Raw genomic sequence first — 15,531 nt, forward strand, 5'->3', positions numbered from 1 at the left:
GACGAACCTAGAATACAAAAGAGACCCCGGATGGGCATTTGTAGATTGTCATTGTATTTTTTATATATTTAAATTAGCTAATTATTATTATTTAAAATTATTTAAATAATAATATAAATTATTAAAATGTTTACGTTTTACGTCTTCCATGCAAATAAATCCATCGAAATATAATAGAAGTGTTTTTCAGTCACGTGGTTAAGGTCATGTGACGTGACATCAGAGGGGCGGGGCGTCGTGTCAGAGGGGCGGGGCGTTGCATAAGAGGGGCGGGGCCTGTCTACCTGCCCGACTGATCCTCAAGTCTTGCTCAGCTGTCGACACCACCGACTTGGAAGCGAAATAAAACGGAGGTGCAGACTTGTATCATGTATTACTCACCGTCGGAAGGGAGAAAGTGGTGACCATTAAAAGAAGGTGGTAAGCGACCACTATAAATAGCATTGTTGGTTTAAATATAAGCATCATTATATACTATTATGGGTGTGCTGTTGTAGGGACCATACGATCCAGATTCATTCTATACCCAAGGTTCAATAAACGCCACTTGTGAACCCCTTTAGTAATGTCCAGAAGTCAGAAATGACCCCAGAGAGGAATTGATTCCTCTAAAAAATTACGACTAACCCTAACACTTGTGTTATTCAAACGGAAAAAAAAACATCCTAAATAAATGATAGAAATAGTATTAACATGTATTCTAATAAACAGTCAAAGTATAGTAAACAAAAAAGGTCGATGCATTGGCCGGGAATCGAACCCGGGCCTCCCGCGTGGCAGGCGAGAATTCTACCACTGAACCACCAATGCTTACGATACCAGATCTGAGACGCATTTCAAACACTAGAAAACCGGGTCACGAACTCGGTCCACACCTGTCCCATCTCAGTTAAGATCCATGTGCTACACCTGCACTCGGGCAGTCTACTACTTCTACTCTACAAACAACTTTCGGATTTCTGATGCGTCGCACATGTCCGCGTATGAAAAACAATACGTCAGGCGATAACCATCACGTGACACATCACCTGGCTGCTGACGTCAACTGTCCCCCAGGTGCACCTGTAACTAAAACCGAATCGAAAATGAATACCTCGAGACGTTTTCTCATCTCGCGCATTCCTTAACTTATCACCACACGGAATGTGATTGTGATCGATTGATGTCATCCTGGTGCTTTGGCTCAGCAGCGCAGAGCCGCTCCGCCGGGAGACGCGTCGACCACTAGAGGATTAAATCATCCAGTGAGACCTTCCCCTCCAGCATGGCCTTCGAGGCGGACCCGTCTGAGACCCCAGAGGTACGCCACGGTCTGGATCATGAGAGTTGTATACCCGCCTGCGGTTATGCCTGTTTTTATTAAGAGTGCTGCTTGTCTGTTGTAGTTGTTGTGGTTGTTGTTTGTTTTGTACAGTCCATGCAAAATAAGATTGAAGAAACGCGAGAGAGGATTCGCTCGGAGTACGATCCAGGTAAGGCATGTTTAATTGATGTTTATGCAAATGTCGGACATCAACAATATAATTAAACAATTCGTAGCCTATTTTAATCTCTTGTGTTGTCTGGTTCCCAAAGTATGATCAGAACGAGTTCAGAACGAAGTCTCATCAAATAAGGATTGCTCGTGTTTTAAATAGCTTTCCCAATTGTCCCATTGTATTATTTATATTTATTGAAATGTTGTTCTGGTTGTTTGACCGACTGTTTATATCTATTAGGCCTGGGCGATATGGCTTAAAGACATATCACGATATAACTTGATCATATTGATCGATATCGATAACTATTGGTAATTGTAATGACCTAAAAAGACTAGGAATTAAGACCATATGACCTTCCACTTTTCTTCATTGATAAATAATCCAATGTCGATACAACAATGAAAAACACAAATATGATAAATAAGTATGGAACCTTGTTTGTGTAAAAAAAACCCAGCTGCTAGATTCTGTGGTCCAGTCTCTTATCGATATATTTTGAACATGTTTTATATTTATATTTATTTATATCTATCACGATACGATAATTTATTGATTTATTGCCCAGGCCTAATATCTATTGTCATTTTGTATTTCTGTTTTTTATTAGTATGTTGTAATCAGGGCGTCACTGAAAAAGAGAGCCTGCGCTCAATGGCATTCCCTGAATGAATAAATAAAGGTTAAATAAAAATAAAAGACGCATGTTTGGCTTACAATGATGACCGCCTGAGCTATGACGGATGATATTATGTATGTATGTATGTATGTATGTATGTATGTATGTAATGCATGTAACTTTCCGTGCACTCCAGAGAGTTCGGGCCGGTACCAGCCCGTGGACGTGCAGCGGCTCTGGGAGGACGATGGCTTTGTCGCGAGCTACCTGGAGGCCAAACATCACGTCGTGGGAGACGCCGTGAAAATGATCGATGAAAGCCTGCAATGGAGAAAAGAGTTCAGCGTGAATGGTGCGGTAGCCAACTCACTCACTCTAATGGATTTAGTCTTTAGAGTAATCAAAACTTTATAACTGCATCAAGGTATTTGTTTCATAGCCAATTAAATTACCCTGATTATCATTACGCTGTATGCTACCCTGCGCTCTGTTAGTCAGAAAAGTAAACCATGTTATTGTGCATACTTCTAATAGACAAGCGACGTCAACCAAATGTTGACACTGACAGGACGACAATGGGACAGGCTGTAAAGTAGAATAGAGGGCCTACTGTTGAAGACACAATGGTCAAACTCCATGTGACCTATGCCTCAGCCTCTGTCCATCTGTCGGTCTAATGCTCTGGGCCCCGTGGACCTTGTGCCCCTTTGGCTCTGGTGTAAACGGTAGCCAGCGGTCAGCATTGGTGTGGTGTTTGTTTGGTTTTGCATGTTTCTGTGTGTCCTCCCCTCGCCAGACATCACTGAGGACAATATCCAGAAGTCCTTCCTGGAGGCTGGGATGCACTATTTCCGAGGCTACGACAAAGACGGCAACAAGCTGTGTGGGTTTTTTTTAAATGACTCAAATGCTCTCTCTCTCTCTCTCTCTCTCTCTCTCTCTCTCTCTCTCTCTCTCTCTCTCTCTCTCTCTCTCTCTCTCTCCTCTCTCTCTCTCTCTCTCTCTCTCTCTCTCTCTCTCTCTCTCTCTCTCTCTCTCTCTCTCTCTCTCTCTCTCTCTCTCTCTGTATCAAGGAGCCTTTTTACCTTGTATCCAAACCGAGGTGCAGTGAACACATAACTAAAGACGCACCATACCCCGACACATAGCACGTGATTGGTTGGTATCGTAGATGACTCTAGGTTTCTCTGGGGTTGAACACATGCTAGTGCATGCCTAACCTGTGATTGGCTGATAAGGTTATGGTGTCACTGGCTGATTTAGCCTCGATGCGACACAATTGTCTTCTGCTAATGGAAAGGGGTGCCCAAGAAAGAAAATAAAACCAAACTGAAAGCGTTCTTTAAACGCGGGCTCTGTACATATACGTTACCTAACCCTACAATGCTGAATCAGAGTCAGAGTTACTTTTATTACATCTTATTGTACAAGTACACAAAAGTACAATTCTTAGACTTGGTTCCTCAACAGCCACACACCTCAACACACTAGCAACAATACAAGATTAAGTAAATAAGTAAAAATAAGTAGCAGAAGTGGTAGTGGTACCAGCCACGGTTGAGTTGAGTGCCAAAAGGCTGTGCAAATATGAATGTTTATTTAAAATCTGTATTTAAATAATCTGTTGTTGTAGTGTGCGTGGGGTTTGGTCTGGGGGTAGTGGATCCCTCCAGGAGCCAGACTGCTTGGGGGTAGACATTGACACTATGCTACAAAGGGAACACCTTTCCCTTTGGGGATGCGAGTACATTCATTCAAACCGAGAATAGAACCCCTAACCCTTCGCTGCCGTGTGGGCATTGTACACAGAAGGAACCCCCTGGCCCTGTTAGTGCTTTGACTCCATGCTGTGGCGTAACTATCTGTAAGCAGGTACTCCAGTCGTGGGCCCCGACCAATCAGGGAATCAGGGGGCCCGTCAATCTTCGGAGGGCTCCAGCTCAAATTGAGCTGAGTTGCTCCCGAGTTGCTCCCCCCTGTCCCCCCCCCCCCCCCCCCGTCAACAATTCCACCCGCGGACCCTGTTACAATGTAACATAAGATTCTACAGAGTCTCATTTCAGCCAAATACCAAAAATCATACTGCTTATGAGCCCGTCGTTGGCTTGTTACACTGACTCCATGCATTCACGTCCAGAACCTCTCAGTAGTGATGGATTTCACGATTTGTTTCTTTGATTCAGTTCGCGTCGGTCACTTCGCCAAGAAGAATCGCTCAGAATCGTTTTGTTCTTGTTAAAGAGTCGTTCATTCGAACTGATTCGGTCGCAAACGACCCATCACTGCCTCTCAGTCCTGTGAGTGTCAGGGCCAGGACTAATCTGTTTTTTGTGGCGGCAGTCTGGTTCCGCTTGAAGCTCCAGGTAAAGGATGGCCGAACACTGCAGGAGAAGAAGAGGTACCTGGCCTTCTGGCTGGAGCGCTTCGTCAGGCACGAGCCGGGCTCCCTACTCACCACCGTGTTCGACATGTCTGAGTCCGGCCTGGGCAACGTGGTGAGACTCTTTGTTGACTTCCTGCTTGGTTTGGATTTCCTAGAGTTTCCTGGCGCTTAGAATCTCCCACTTCTGTTGTATTTCATGCTTGGCTTTCTCCAAACCTCTTTGTTACCCTCCCAGGACATGGAGTTTCTGAAGTTCCTCATCACCTGCTGTCAAATATATTATCCCAGACTGCTGGGTAGGTGTCGATCCTCATGAGGGAACATTTACAGAGTGCCAGAATCATCCCTTTACTTTTGAGTTAACATTACCCATCTGTTTTATTCTTGTATATGTTTTCTGGTTTTGTTCCCAGCTAAAATCCTCATATTTGAGCTGCCATGGATTATGAACGGTGAGCAACGCAGCGACTCTGAATGCCTCACACCGAGCGGCAGCTGTTCTGTAACAGTTGTTCGTGTTTTTGTGGGGTGGTGTGTTTCTTGGTAGTTGTAGTTTTTAATCTGTAGCTGTTAACAAAACAAGGAAAATACTTAAATATATTGATTCTCATGTATTTATAAAACAGCTTGTAATATAGCTAATATAAAACAATGTGTAATGGTTACATTCTTTGCCACTGCTCAAAAATTATATATATATATATATATATATGTGTGTGTGTATATATATATATATATATATATATATATATATATATATATATATATATATATATATATATATATATATATATATATATATATGTGTGTGTGTGTGTGTGTGTGTGTGTGTGTGTGTGTGTGTGTGTATATATATATATATATATATATATATATATATATATATATATATATATATGTGTGTGTGTATATATATATATATATATATGTGTGTGTATATATATATATATATATATATATATATATATATATGTGTATATATGTATATATATATATATATATATATATATATATATGTGTATATATGTATATATATATATATGTATATATATGTGTGTGTATATATATGTGTATATATAAAATCAAAAATCTAGTAACCATTGTGTTAACAGCATGTATTATAGGAAGAAACTTAACTAAAGGTGTTATTAATGTGGAGGGAAAAACACACATGGAGATGCCGGGGATTGAACCCGGGGCCTCATACATGCAAAGCATGCGCTCTACCACTGAGCTACATCCCCTCTAGGCTGACACCATGGAGTCACAGTGTGTGTTCTACCGTCCTACAGCTCGATCCCTGTCATTACTGAACAACAAAGACAACACAGCCTGTTTTTCTGTTTGTATGCTTTATTAATATATCCCTGATTGAAGTGTGTGTGTGTGTCTGTGTGCAGCGGCATGGAAGATCGTCAAGTCCTGGCTGGGGCCGGACGCCATCGACAAGCTGAAGTTTGTCACGCGACACGACGTCCAGACGTACATCGAGCCGGAGCAGCTCCCCCTGCACATGGGCGGGACGGTACGGCCGTCGCCGTGACGATACAGGGTCTGGCCTACCGGGGGACGGGTCATTCACAATTCACAATTCACTCAACGCTCCCAACAATCTCGCCATGTTAACAATTCCTCCAACAATTCCTCCACAACCAGTAAGCACAAGGAGTGCTTACTGGCTAATGAGGAAGCAATTTAAAATGCGTGGCACTTGTTTATATGAACATCCTTACTTTACTGACAGTGATATATTGTTGTTTCTGTTTCTTCTGACATATGTACTTACTGTGAGTCGCTTTGGATAACAAGGTCTGCTAAATGCCCTGATAGTAAATGCCAATGCAAATGTAATGGGATGTGTTGGACCGGGGCGTTGGTTTGCAATAAGGTGTCTTTGTGCTCTTTGGTGTTGCAGGATGCATTCGAGTACAGCTACCCTCCTCTGCCAGAGGACGACTTCCAGCCACCGCTGTCCGAGTCGGGCCAGGGGGAGGTGGGCGATGCCGAGGTCAAGGAGACGGACGGACCGGAGCCCAGGCTCAGGAAGGTCTGTGGAAACAGAAGTGTGTGTGTGTGTGTGTGTGTGTGTGTGTGTGGGTGTGGGTGGGTGTGTGTGTGTGTGTGTGTGTGTGATTTATTTTATATCAGAAAGTCTACTAACCATTGTGTTAAGAGCATGTATTATAATAATTAACTTAACTAAAGGTGTTATTATTGTGGAGAAAACACACATGGAGATGCCGGGGATTGAACCCGGGGCCTCATACATGCAAAGCATGCGCTCTACCACTGAGCTACATCCCCTCTATGCTGAAACCATGGAGTCACAGTGTGTGTTGCAAAACAGGTCTACCGTCCTACGGCTTACTGAACAACAAAGACAACACAGACTGTTTTTTTGTTTCTATGCTTTATTAGTTACTTATAATAATTACTTATTGGGCTTTAAAAACACTGTATTATGAATTGGTATTATTATTATATGCATGAATATGATAGTAGTAGTAACGGACACATTACATTACGAATATAGTCAACTCTGGGCCCAAACCTAACAAACACAACACAACACACATTCAAGAGGGTCAAGATGACCCTCGAGCCCCCCTATCAGTCTGCGGAGAACACTCTGCCACAGCTGGATGGCGAGGACACACATATCACACAGAAAGACAACACAACCCGGAGGCTCAAGGACAAGAGAACCCTCGATAACCCACACAAAGTCTACCACACACACCTGGTTAGGAAAGATACTATAAGTTTCACATGCACCGGATCACGGGGTGCTCTTCTGAAGCAGAACTTCCACGGAGGCGAAGCTACAGATGACCTCAGCGCTGTTAGGGACGTAGAATATTCGATCTCTCACGCTTTATGAATCAGTATTACCTTTGCTACTTTACTCAATAAATCCGAGGCCCTCGTGCTGACAGACTTTATTACCTCTCCGTCTCATTTTATCTGGTCAAGTAACTAGACACTGTTTTTCCCAACAGTATACGACTAAGATAGCCCCAGTAAGACGCTATCCAAAGTCCTATTTTTAAGTACAACAAGGACAAAGACGTACAACATACAATAAGTGTGTACATGAGGTGGCAGAAATATATTTCAAATGTATGTTTTCATAAAAGTCAAAGTTTTGTACGCAAATTGATTGTTCAAAGTGTTCCAAATACCTTTGCATGTACGTTCCCACCCCCCGCTGTAGCTGTGTGGGATCACGAGTGTGTGTCTGTGTGTCCCTACCCGACATGTGTGCGTCCCTGTGGAGGAGGGGGACGCTGACTCCAGGGCCCGGCCCTCCAGACGACCCTCCACTACCTTCACAGGCTCCCTGCTCCGCCTGAGGTAGTGGAAGAGCCATATTTAGTAAATGTCTAGTCATAGCATATTTTGCGTTATTGTTTTCTATTATATATGATTATTATTATTAAGATTGCATATGAGCATGGACACATTGAGGCTTCCCTAGAGTCATCAAAGGTGGTGACGTCATGCGGGAAAACAGAGCTAGAAGGCTATGGAGCAACACAGTTTATTGACCCTCATTCACACACTCACATTTGGATTTGCCTTTTTTTTTTTTTTTGTATTGTTCCCTTTTTACAAGTAAAAGATCAAACTTACTCGAGAGACATGTCATTTTTGGAGTCAGGCTCATTGCTCCTTTAGGCTTACCAAGTGTTGTGAAGAAAACTGGAAAGACAGTTAGCTTCCTTGTAGCGCTGACCTCGCGTTGTGCGACGGGTTTGGACGTTCAGAGTCGTGTGCTTCTCCTCTCAGCCCAGCGCGGGAGCTGTGCTTCGGCCAGTCAGACGGGGACAGGCGATCTGTCATCCTTCTTGAGAACATCCCCAAAAACCCGGTGGCCTATAAGGTGATGATTAATAAGACCCTTTATTGTATTATGTGTAACGGCAATAAACAATGCTACTTGCTAAACACTTTACAACATTACTCTGTACGTCCTTCCCTTTGCCGTAAGTCTTACTGTGAACTTGGATGTGTGGTGTCCAGGTTCGTACCACGGCCCCGGACAAATACAGGGTGAAGCCCAGTAGTGGTGTCCTGGAGCCGGGGTCCAGCGTGGAGATCATGGTCTCACTGCATGGAGGTCGGTCTCTCCACCCTCCAACCCGCAGAATTCTGTGTTTAGCGTTTAGAACCAAGATGGTCATCTTGGTTCTAAACGCTAAACACAGAATTCTGCGTTCAGTTCCCCCACAGAGCTAGCTTGGTTGCTCACCTAGCAACCAAGAGGGGGGGGGGGGGGGTATTTATTTATACAGGTGGTATTATGGTATATATTTTGCTTATTTTCATGCAAGCTGTCAGACTGTTGCCCTGCAGCCTGTGTGTGAATGAAGTTTAGATTATTTTATACTTGAGTATAGTATATATATATATATAATAATATAAATATAGTATAATAATCAAGTCGTAGTTAAGGAGGCAGCCGCGTGTTGCTTAGGCGGCCACCTAAGCTGTAAAGTGTGGTGGGAAACCCTGCAATCAATGCTCCATGCTTGTATGTGAGGGTTTGATGGCTAGAGTAGTAGTAGATTGAGTGTAAGAAAACCAAAAAAGTTCAGATGCTGTACTGCGCCCACAGTTTGCTTTCTGAGATTTCGCTCACTGTGATTGGCTATCTCAGGCTCCCAGGCCTCTCCTCAGGACCGCTTCCTGGTCATGGCGGCGGAGATGGAGAAGGGCGTTGCCGGGGACAACCAAGACCTGGCCCAGTTCTGGAAGGACATCCCCAAGACTAAAGTGATGGAGCACAGGTGAGGGTGGCTTCCCCCGAGGGTGGTGTTGAGGAGGAGGATTTAGTTTTTGATTGATAATCGTTGTAATGGTAGAGTTCTTAGCATTGTTTTCTTTATTTTATGAATAATTATATTATTGGCATTGAATTTTCAGGAAAGTGTTTTTTTAATTGCCCTGTCATGTTTCTGTATTTTCGGTTTTGATTGGCATTTTTCCCTTTCCCTCAGGTTACAGTGTAAAGTCCTTCAAGGTATTAAACCTGCCCACATGCAGACCAACAACACCCACGCAGACCTCACTAACGGCGCTGGCAGCCAACAGGACACGCACACCATGGTAACGGCTCCTCCAGATTGGTTTAAGAGGCACTGCATGGTTAAGAACCATGTTGTCTAATGTAATACATCTACCTCATACCTTCTGCCTCAAACTACTATCTTGTGAAACTGTCTTGCTAATCAAGAGACCTTTAGTCTTCTCTCATGCGACATACACGCCTGTGGCACCTTAACGCCTAATGCCCCTTAAAGAAGGGACTCTGTTCTGTGTTTCGTCCCTTTGAGACTGGAGCTGTGATTAAGGTTGACATACTGTCGCTGAAACTGCAGTTGTTTGACTTTAAAAGCCCTCCTCTCTGCTGTTTGTAGCTGCTGAAACTTCTGGCTGGATCCAGGCGCCTGGAACAGAAGCTGGATCGCTGCCTCTGGACGGAGAATGTTCTGATCGTCATGGTCACCCTACTGACCGCTATCTTGTCCTGTTGCCTCTACACTCAACACACTGGGCTGGGGCTGTTTTAACAGGCCCCAGGCTTCTTGTGCCATGGAGCCGTTTGGTTGGATCCAGAGCACTGATGAAGACCCCTCAGTCGGGTATGGTGGACAGACTTCTAGGGAAAGGGGTGTGTGGGTGTGCGGGATGAACAAGCTGTTGCTGATTTGTGGACTGAAAGTTGTATCCATTTCTGCATTGTTTCTCATCCACATATTAGTTTTTGTGAACTGTCTGTTAATTTCAAAGCTAGCAATAAAAATATTGAAATTATATCAAATCAATCCTATGGTTTGGATTGCATGAATGTCTTATGAATGTCAAAAGTGTCATTCAAAATCATCTTAGTTTATTTCAGGGTGAGCATTACTCTTTGCAGTACTAATATGTTTCCCCGCTGTAGTGGTCATCCTGTAGGGATTTTAAGAACTCTTTTGATGAACTTGAAACAAGCCACAAGATTCTCTCAAAGCAAGTTTGATCAGATGGCCTTCTGGTAGAAGTAAATATTCCTAATGGCTCACGATACATTGAGTCAAATCCGATGACATCATTTAGCAATTTTGGTAAAAAGCCAGCCTGGAGAACACGCTAAGTAGAAAAAGTGATAGAATAATAAAACTAACCATAATCTTAAGTCAAGCAAATGCAAGGCATCCATTGTGGTTGTCGGTACCAGTTTTTTCCCCCCTATAAAACGACTTGTATGACCTGCGGTTTAGTGACATCAGAAGTGGGGTTGTCCAACTCGAGATATGCTGGATTGGTAAGCCTCCCAGTTACTACAGTCCACTGGGTAGGGCGGTAGACTGATCTATCCAGCGGACAGCTGGGTTGACACTGATGCCACAGAGCAGGGCAGATTCTGAAATGGCGTTAAATGGCTTATCACTCACACCTTGTGGTAAAATGTCAACTTGACTTGATTTTCACTCTGCAATACAGCTGAGCCACTTTATTTTATTTTAGCTTCACTTACTTTACTTATCTTAAGTTACATCTACTTTATTTTATATAGGTGCATATGTGATGACATTATTTATGCTATATCTACAATCCTGCTGTGGTGGTCATAGTTGCAGGCCGACCCGTCACCTCTTATGCCATCAGGTGGCTGCTCAACGCCACCGCTGGTGAGCGTAGGTGTCTGATCGTCCTGGTAACGGTACTGACAGCCAGCATGTCCTGTTGCCCTCACCTATATTAGCTGGTTTTTGTGAAATGTTATTAATGTTGAACATAAACTGTGTGTGTGTGTTTGTATGTGCCTGTAATGGCAATACTTTTGTTCCAATAAAGTTCCACTTGCATTAAATGATGTTAATTCTGATTGCGGGTGCTACGGGGGGCTGGATTGTTTATAGCAGGCAAATACAATTGATACGACTACAGAAAAATGAGATTCAATGATCCCGGGCTAGTAGGGAACATATTTGAAATGCCCGTTACTAAAAGTTGCATTTTACAACAATGCAAGCACAATTAGAACAAACCACCTGTTGTGAATTCAGCAAAGCGGTCCATCACTATAAGATGGTACGAATCAACCAATCAAATCACATGACAAACAGCAACGGTCACGATCACTTACACAAATGAAAAATATGATTTCATAGGTTAGTTTTGTTACATATAAGTCAGTCCGATATCTTCATACATATACAGTATATATATATGTATATCTAACCCAATTCCTGTTAAGGACTCTTATTCTGAAGGGGCAGAACGGAAGTGTCTGCATGTGTGTGTCACTTTCTTGACTGTTTGGAGAGTAGCTGGTGCTGGAATGAACAGACGTGTTATAGGGGAAAGCCACATGTTTCAGATAATCGTCCCATTCACCACCACACGCAAGCAGCGATTTGGCAAGCTGGTCAATGAGGGTTTGATTAAAGCGTTCAACCATGCCATTCGATTTGGGATTATATGGGGTGGTGCGTGTTTTCTTAAAAGGTCCCATGACATGCCACCAGGTGTGGTGTGATTAGCCGTTACAAGCCGTTTTGGAAATCTGCCCCTTAAGACATCACAGGTGGGCGTGTCCACCTAGATGTAGAAAGTAATTATTTTCTGGTCCCAGTCTTTATATGCCATAGCTTTATATGCTATATATATGCTTTATATGCCAACATATTACACATATGTTGTTTGTGGATTTAAATGGTAATTCTTCATGCAAAGAAAACTACAATTTATCGCAAAGAAGTTTGATAATGTTAGGTTTTGTGTGAGGCCGCTTTGTGAACTACAGCTCTTCGCTGCTCTCGACGCGAATGATATACGTCACCACCCGCACTTGGAACTCTGGTACAGACATGGCAATCTCTCTGCTCCGCTTCACTTCACTTTTTTCTAAGGGGAGGATAACAGCATCGAAAGAGGTGAAAACCATCATAATTCGGGGCATATGGAGAGTTTCAGTTATGCCGATGGGGAGATTGTCGGTCTTGTCCACGCCAGTCGCAGGGAGCGTGATGTCACATACATGTAGTCTTTCTCATTGTGTATTCTCTAACAGCCCTTAACTGAACAATTGCACAATAAACGGTCAAACTCTTGACATGAAAAATGATAATTTAAATCCACAAACAACATATAAAGACTGGGACCAAAAAATAATTACTTTCTCTCCATTGAAACCCATTCATATTTTACGATCTTATAGGTCCCATGGGGACCACCGGAAGGGGCGGGACTTACGAGCTCTATGGAGAGAAGGAGAGTCCTGATGATTATTTTATCCTGATTTAGTGGTGGATTTCATGATTTTTTTGAATGAATCAGTTCGCGTTCGCCAAGAAGAGTCGTTTGTTCGTTCACGAATCACGATCGTGCAATGGTGCAAACGGTCATCAATCATCAACAACATTAACTAAGTTCCTTTTAGCTGCGCTTTTAGAGCGCTTCATGTTCGGAATCGGGATGTTGTTGCCCGGCTGGCTCTCGTGATTTCTCAGTCCTCTAGTCTTCACCGCTAAACACAGTCAGTGAACGAACGGCGACTCGCGAGTCAGCGACTAGTGGGTGGAGCTGGGAGTTGAGTCTCAGCGAACGAACGACACGAACGAGACGAACTGAAACGGGGAATCAGGTCAGTTCGTTCATGTTAAAGAGTCGTTCGTTCTAACTGATTTGTTCGCAAATGAGCCATCACTATCCTGATTGAGTGAACGGCACGCCCATATAGCGTTAGCATTTAGGGATGTTGCTGATACCTTTTGTTAGTTACACTGTATGGACTCAAGTGAATAACTTATTAACAGATGATTCTTAATGTTTCTGGATTAAGAATGTGTAGGCTACTCTATATTAGGCAGGCATTATTTATTGTTACTTTCTTGAAATGTTTGACTTCTGATTAGTGCGCTAACTCAATCTCGTCCCGTAGATCTGTTCAGCCGGAAGAGCCCCTCGCTGAAATTATACCATTATACTGGTTTTAAAAACATCCACCGTTCTGCTCCTTGATTTCCACCTCCATTGGTTCTAATCAAAACAAGGGAGAGTTGAGGAAAAGTTTCCTATAGGGAATCTGAGGTTGTCTCACCATGTTAAATGCTATGGTGGACGCGCCATGTTTAGCGGTCACTGCCTCTGTCGTTCTGTTATTTTGTTGGTTCTGTCTCACAAGATGGTAGCCGGCGTGACGTTACTGCCCATTTCCTAGAGCGAAATTTCTAAAAAGGTTAAAGAGGAGATTGTTTATTTGATTGGATTTATTGGTTAGCCGTGTAACTAAAGCCGAGCAAGAACAAAGAGCCTGCCAATAACGGGTTGTTCTTACATTAACAGCTACAGATTTGTAACTTAGCCTATAGCTTTAGATTGGATGCGCTAATATTAATATTCCTCCCAAAATGATGAGAGAGAGCTACTCATATTTCTTCAAATATTAAATGTACTCTAAATGAGATTGCTATTGTGGGACAGGGGAGAATTGAATATAAGGCAAACATAGAACTATATAATAAAATGACAACTACATGAGGATGGATGGCCCAAATCCAGACCAATCTTGGCAATACACAAGGCCTTCTATAAGGTCTTCCATGGTATAGCCTGCACCAGACTCTTTTAGAAATAATAACTCTGGATATCATATTTTATTGATATATGGACCTCTCAATTATAAATGCAACCTCTGCATGCTAGAAATGAGCATGCAAAGCAGATGTCTTTCAACATTTCCTCCAGGGGTAGTATTCCCCCTGGCTGTGACCGGGTTTCTCTATCCACACACAGTTCTCACTCTTTTATAGCCATTACCCGTCCGCATGTCTGCATTTCCCAGCAAAGAGCCGGAGACAGCTGACCTGCTGAGAGGCTGCAGCAGATGTTGTGGCTTCTACTGCTGCTGCCCTAGATAGGCCTACATGCAGACAGCGAACAGTATGTACTGTTCACCTCCTACGCCATTATCCTGCCACTGCTCAGCAGGCTGCACCGTCAGTGAGAGAGCACTGGAACTCAAGTCTGATGGCTGCCTCTGGACGGAGAAGGTTCTGATTGTCCTGGTCACCGTATTGACAGCAATCTTGTCCTGTTGCCTCTATGCATATGACCATCGGTTTGTGGCATGCAGGAGAGACAAGCATTATGTTTTTCTAACAGACCTACAGTAAGGTGATGGCAGATTGACCTTTATATTTCTTCCTGAACATCTTAGACTTGCCCCAACCTTGAGTACATTTAAGTCAAGGTTAAAAACATTTATGTTCACCTTTGCTTTCTGCTTAATTATAATGCAATTTGAACCTACTCTTTTGTTCAATTTTCTTTCATGATTTTTTCATCATGTTTTTCTGTGTCTTTTACAGATACTATTAAATACAACTGTTGAACTTAATTTTTGCATTTTTTGTAACCCTGTTTTACTTTATGTTTTCATGTGAACATTGAGTCTGCCTTGTGAAGGAAATGTGCAATATGAATAAAGTTGACTTGACTCTCAACAAAATGGCGACGCTCTGTGAAAGGCAAATCTACACCCTCATTTCAGTCGTGCAATAACCGATAGTCAAAGTAGCTACATCGGGGTACGGCTGTTTTCAGAACCGCTGCTAAGCTTTTGGGGTGCTGGTTGTTGGCGGTGGGGGGGACTCGCAATTGAGAAATAACAATGGTGGACCTGTTCGTAATTCATTTATATATTTTGAAAATTGGAATGTAATAATTATAAATTTTTGGGGGCCCCCCCAAGTACTCGGGGGCCCCCCAGGTACTTGGGGCCCTACCCACTCTGCGTACTCTGCGTATGGGGAGCGGCGGCGCTGGCTGTTTTAACGGGACCTCTTGTTCCTTGGACTGAGCTTCTGGGTCTGGTACTGGCCCCTCTTGGTGAAGAATACTCAAGGGCTGATTAAGGTCCCACATTCACACAACGCAATGACCACGCAGACGCTTCAACGCAGTCCTGAACCTTTATGGTTCTGCGTCGGGTTTTAGTGAGCGGACCAATCACAGCGCTTGCGGCTGCGTTGCCTCAATGGAAGGTTACAATTTTTGGG

General features: G+C 43.2%; 1 protein-coding gene and 3 non-coding genes across 4 annotated transcripts; 1 reads left to right on the forward strand and 3 right to left on the reverse strand.

The window, feature by feature from the left end:
* Positions 1-345: 345 nt before the first annotated feature.
* Positions 346-10,165, forward strand: LOC311369496 (motile sperm domain-containing protein 2-like). Its single transcript, XM_084487662.1, has 16 exons — positions 346-420; positions 1,191-1,300; positions 1,415-1,472; positions 2,294-2,449; positions 2,894-2,980; positions 4,438-4,592; positions 4,716-4,776; positions 4,894-4,932; positions 5,881-6,005; positions 6,396-6,527; positions 7,758-7,834; positions 8,270-8,363; positions 8,504-8,600; positions 9,141-9,270; positions 9,481-9,589; positions 9,901-10,165. The coding sequence occupies exons 2-16, from the start codon at positions 1,265-1,267 to the stop codon at positions 10,051-10,053; spliced, it is 1,509 nt and encodes a 502-aa protein (XP_084343788.1). The 5' UTR covers positions 346-420; positions 1,191-1,264; the 3' UTR covers positions 10,054-10,165.
* Positions 740-810, reverse strand: AC3HAE_040427 (transfer RNA glycine (anticodon GCC)). The gene has a single exon. It is a non-coding gene; the product is annotated as a tRNA-Gly (tRNA).
* On the reverse strand, positions 5,653-5,724 carry AC3HAE_040428 (transfer RNA alanine (anticodon UGC)). Its single transcript has one exon. It is a non-coding gene; the product is annotated as a tRNA-Ala (tRNA).
* Positions 6,713-6,784, reverse strand: AC3HAE_040429 (transfer RNA alanine (anticodon UGC)). The gene has a single exon. It is a non-coding gene; the product is annotated as a tRNA-Ala (tRNA).
* Positions 10,166-15,531: the final 5,366 nt, after the last annotated feature.

This window comes from Micromesistius poutassou, assembly GCF_964030765.1.
Source record: "Micromesistius poutassou genome assembly, chromosome: 24".
In the NCBI taxonomy this organism is placed as follows: Eukaryota; Metazoa; Chordata; class Actinopteri; order Gadiformes; family Gadidae; genus Micromesistius; species Micromesistius poutassou.

What these genes read in the sequence shown, in the direction of transcription:
- LOC311369496 (XM_084487662.1), top strand. Translation starts at nt 1,265, where the DNA reads ATGGCCTTCGAGGCGGACCCGTCTGAGACCCCAGAG. An exon ending in AGTCCGGCCTGGGCAACGTG is followed by an intron (nt 4,593 to 4,715) that starts GTGAGACTCTTT and finishes TTACCCTCCCAG; the next exon opens with GACATGGAGTTTCTGAAGTT. An exon ending in CGGAGCCCAGGCTCAGGAAG is followed by an intron (nt 6,528 to 7,757) that starts GTCTGTGGAAAC and finishes GTCCCTGTGGAG; the next exon opens with GAGGGGGACGCTGACTCCAG.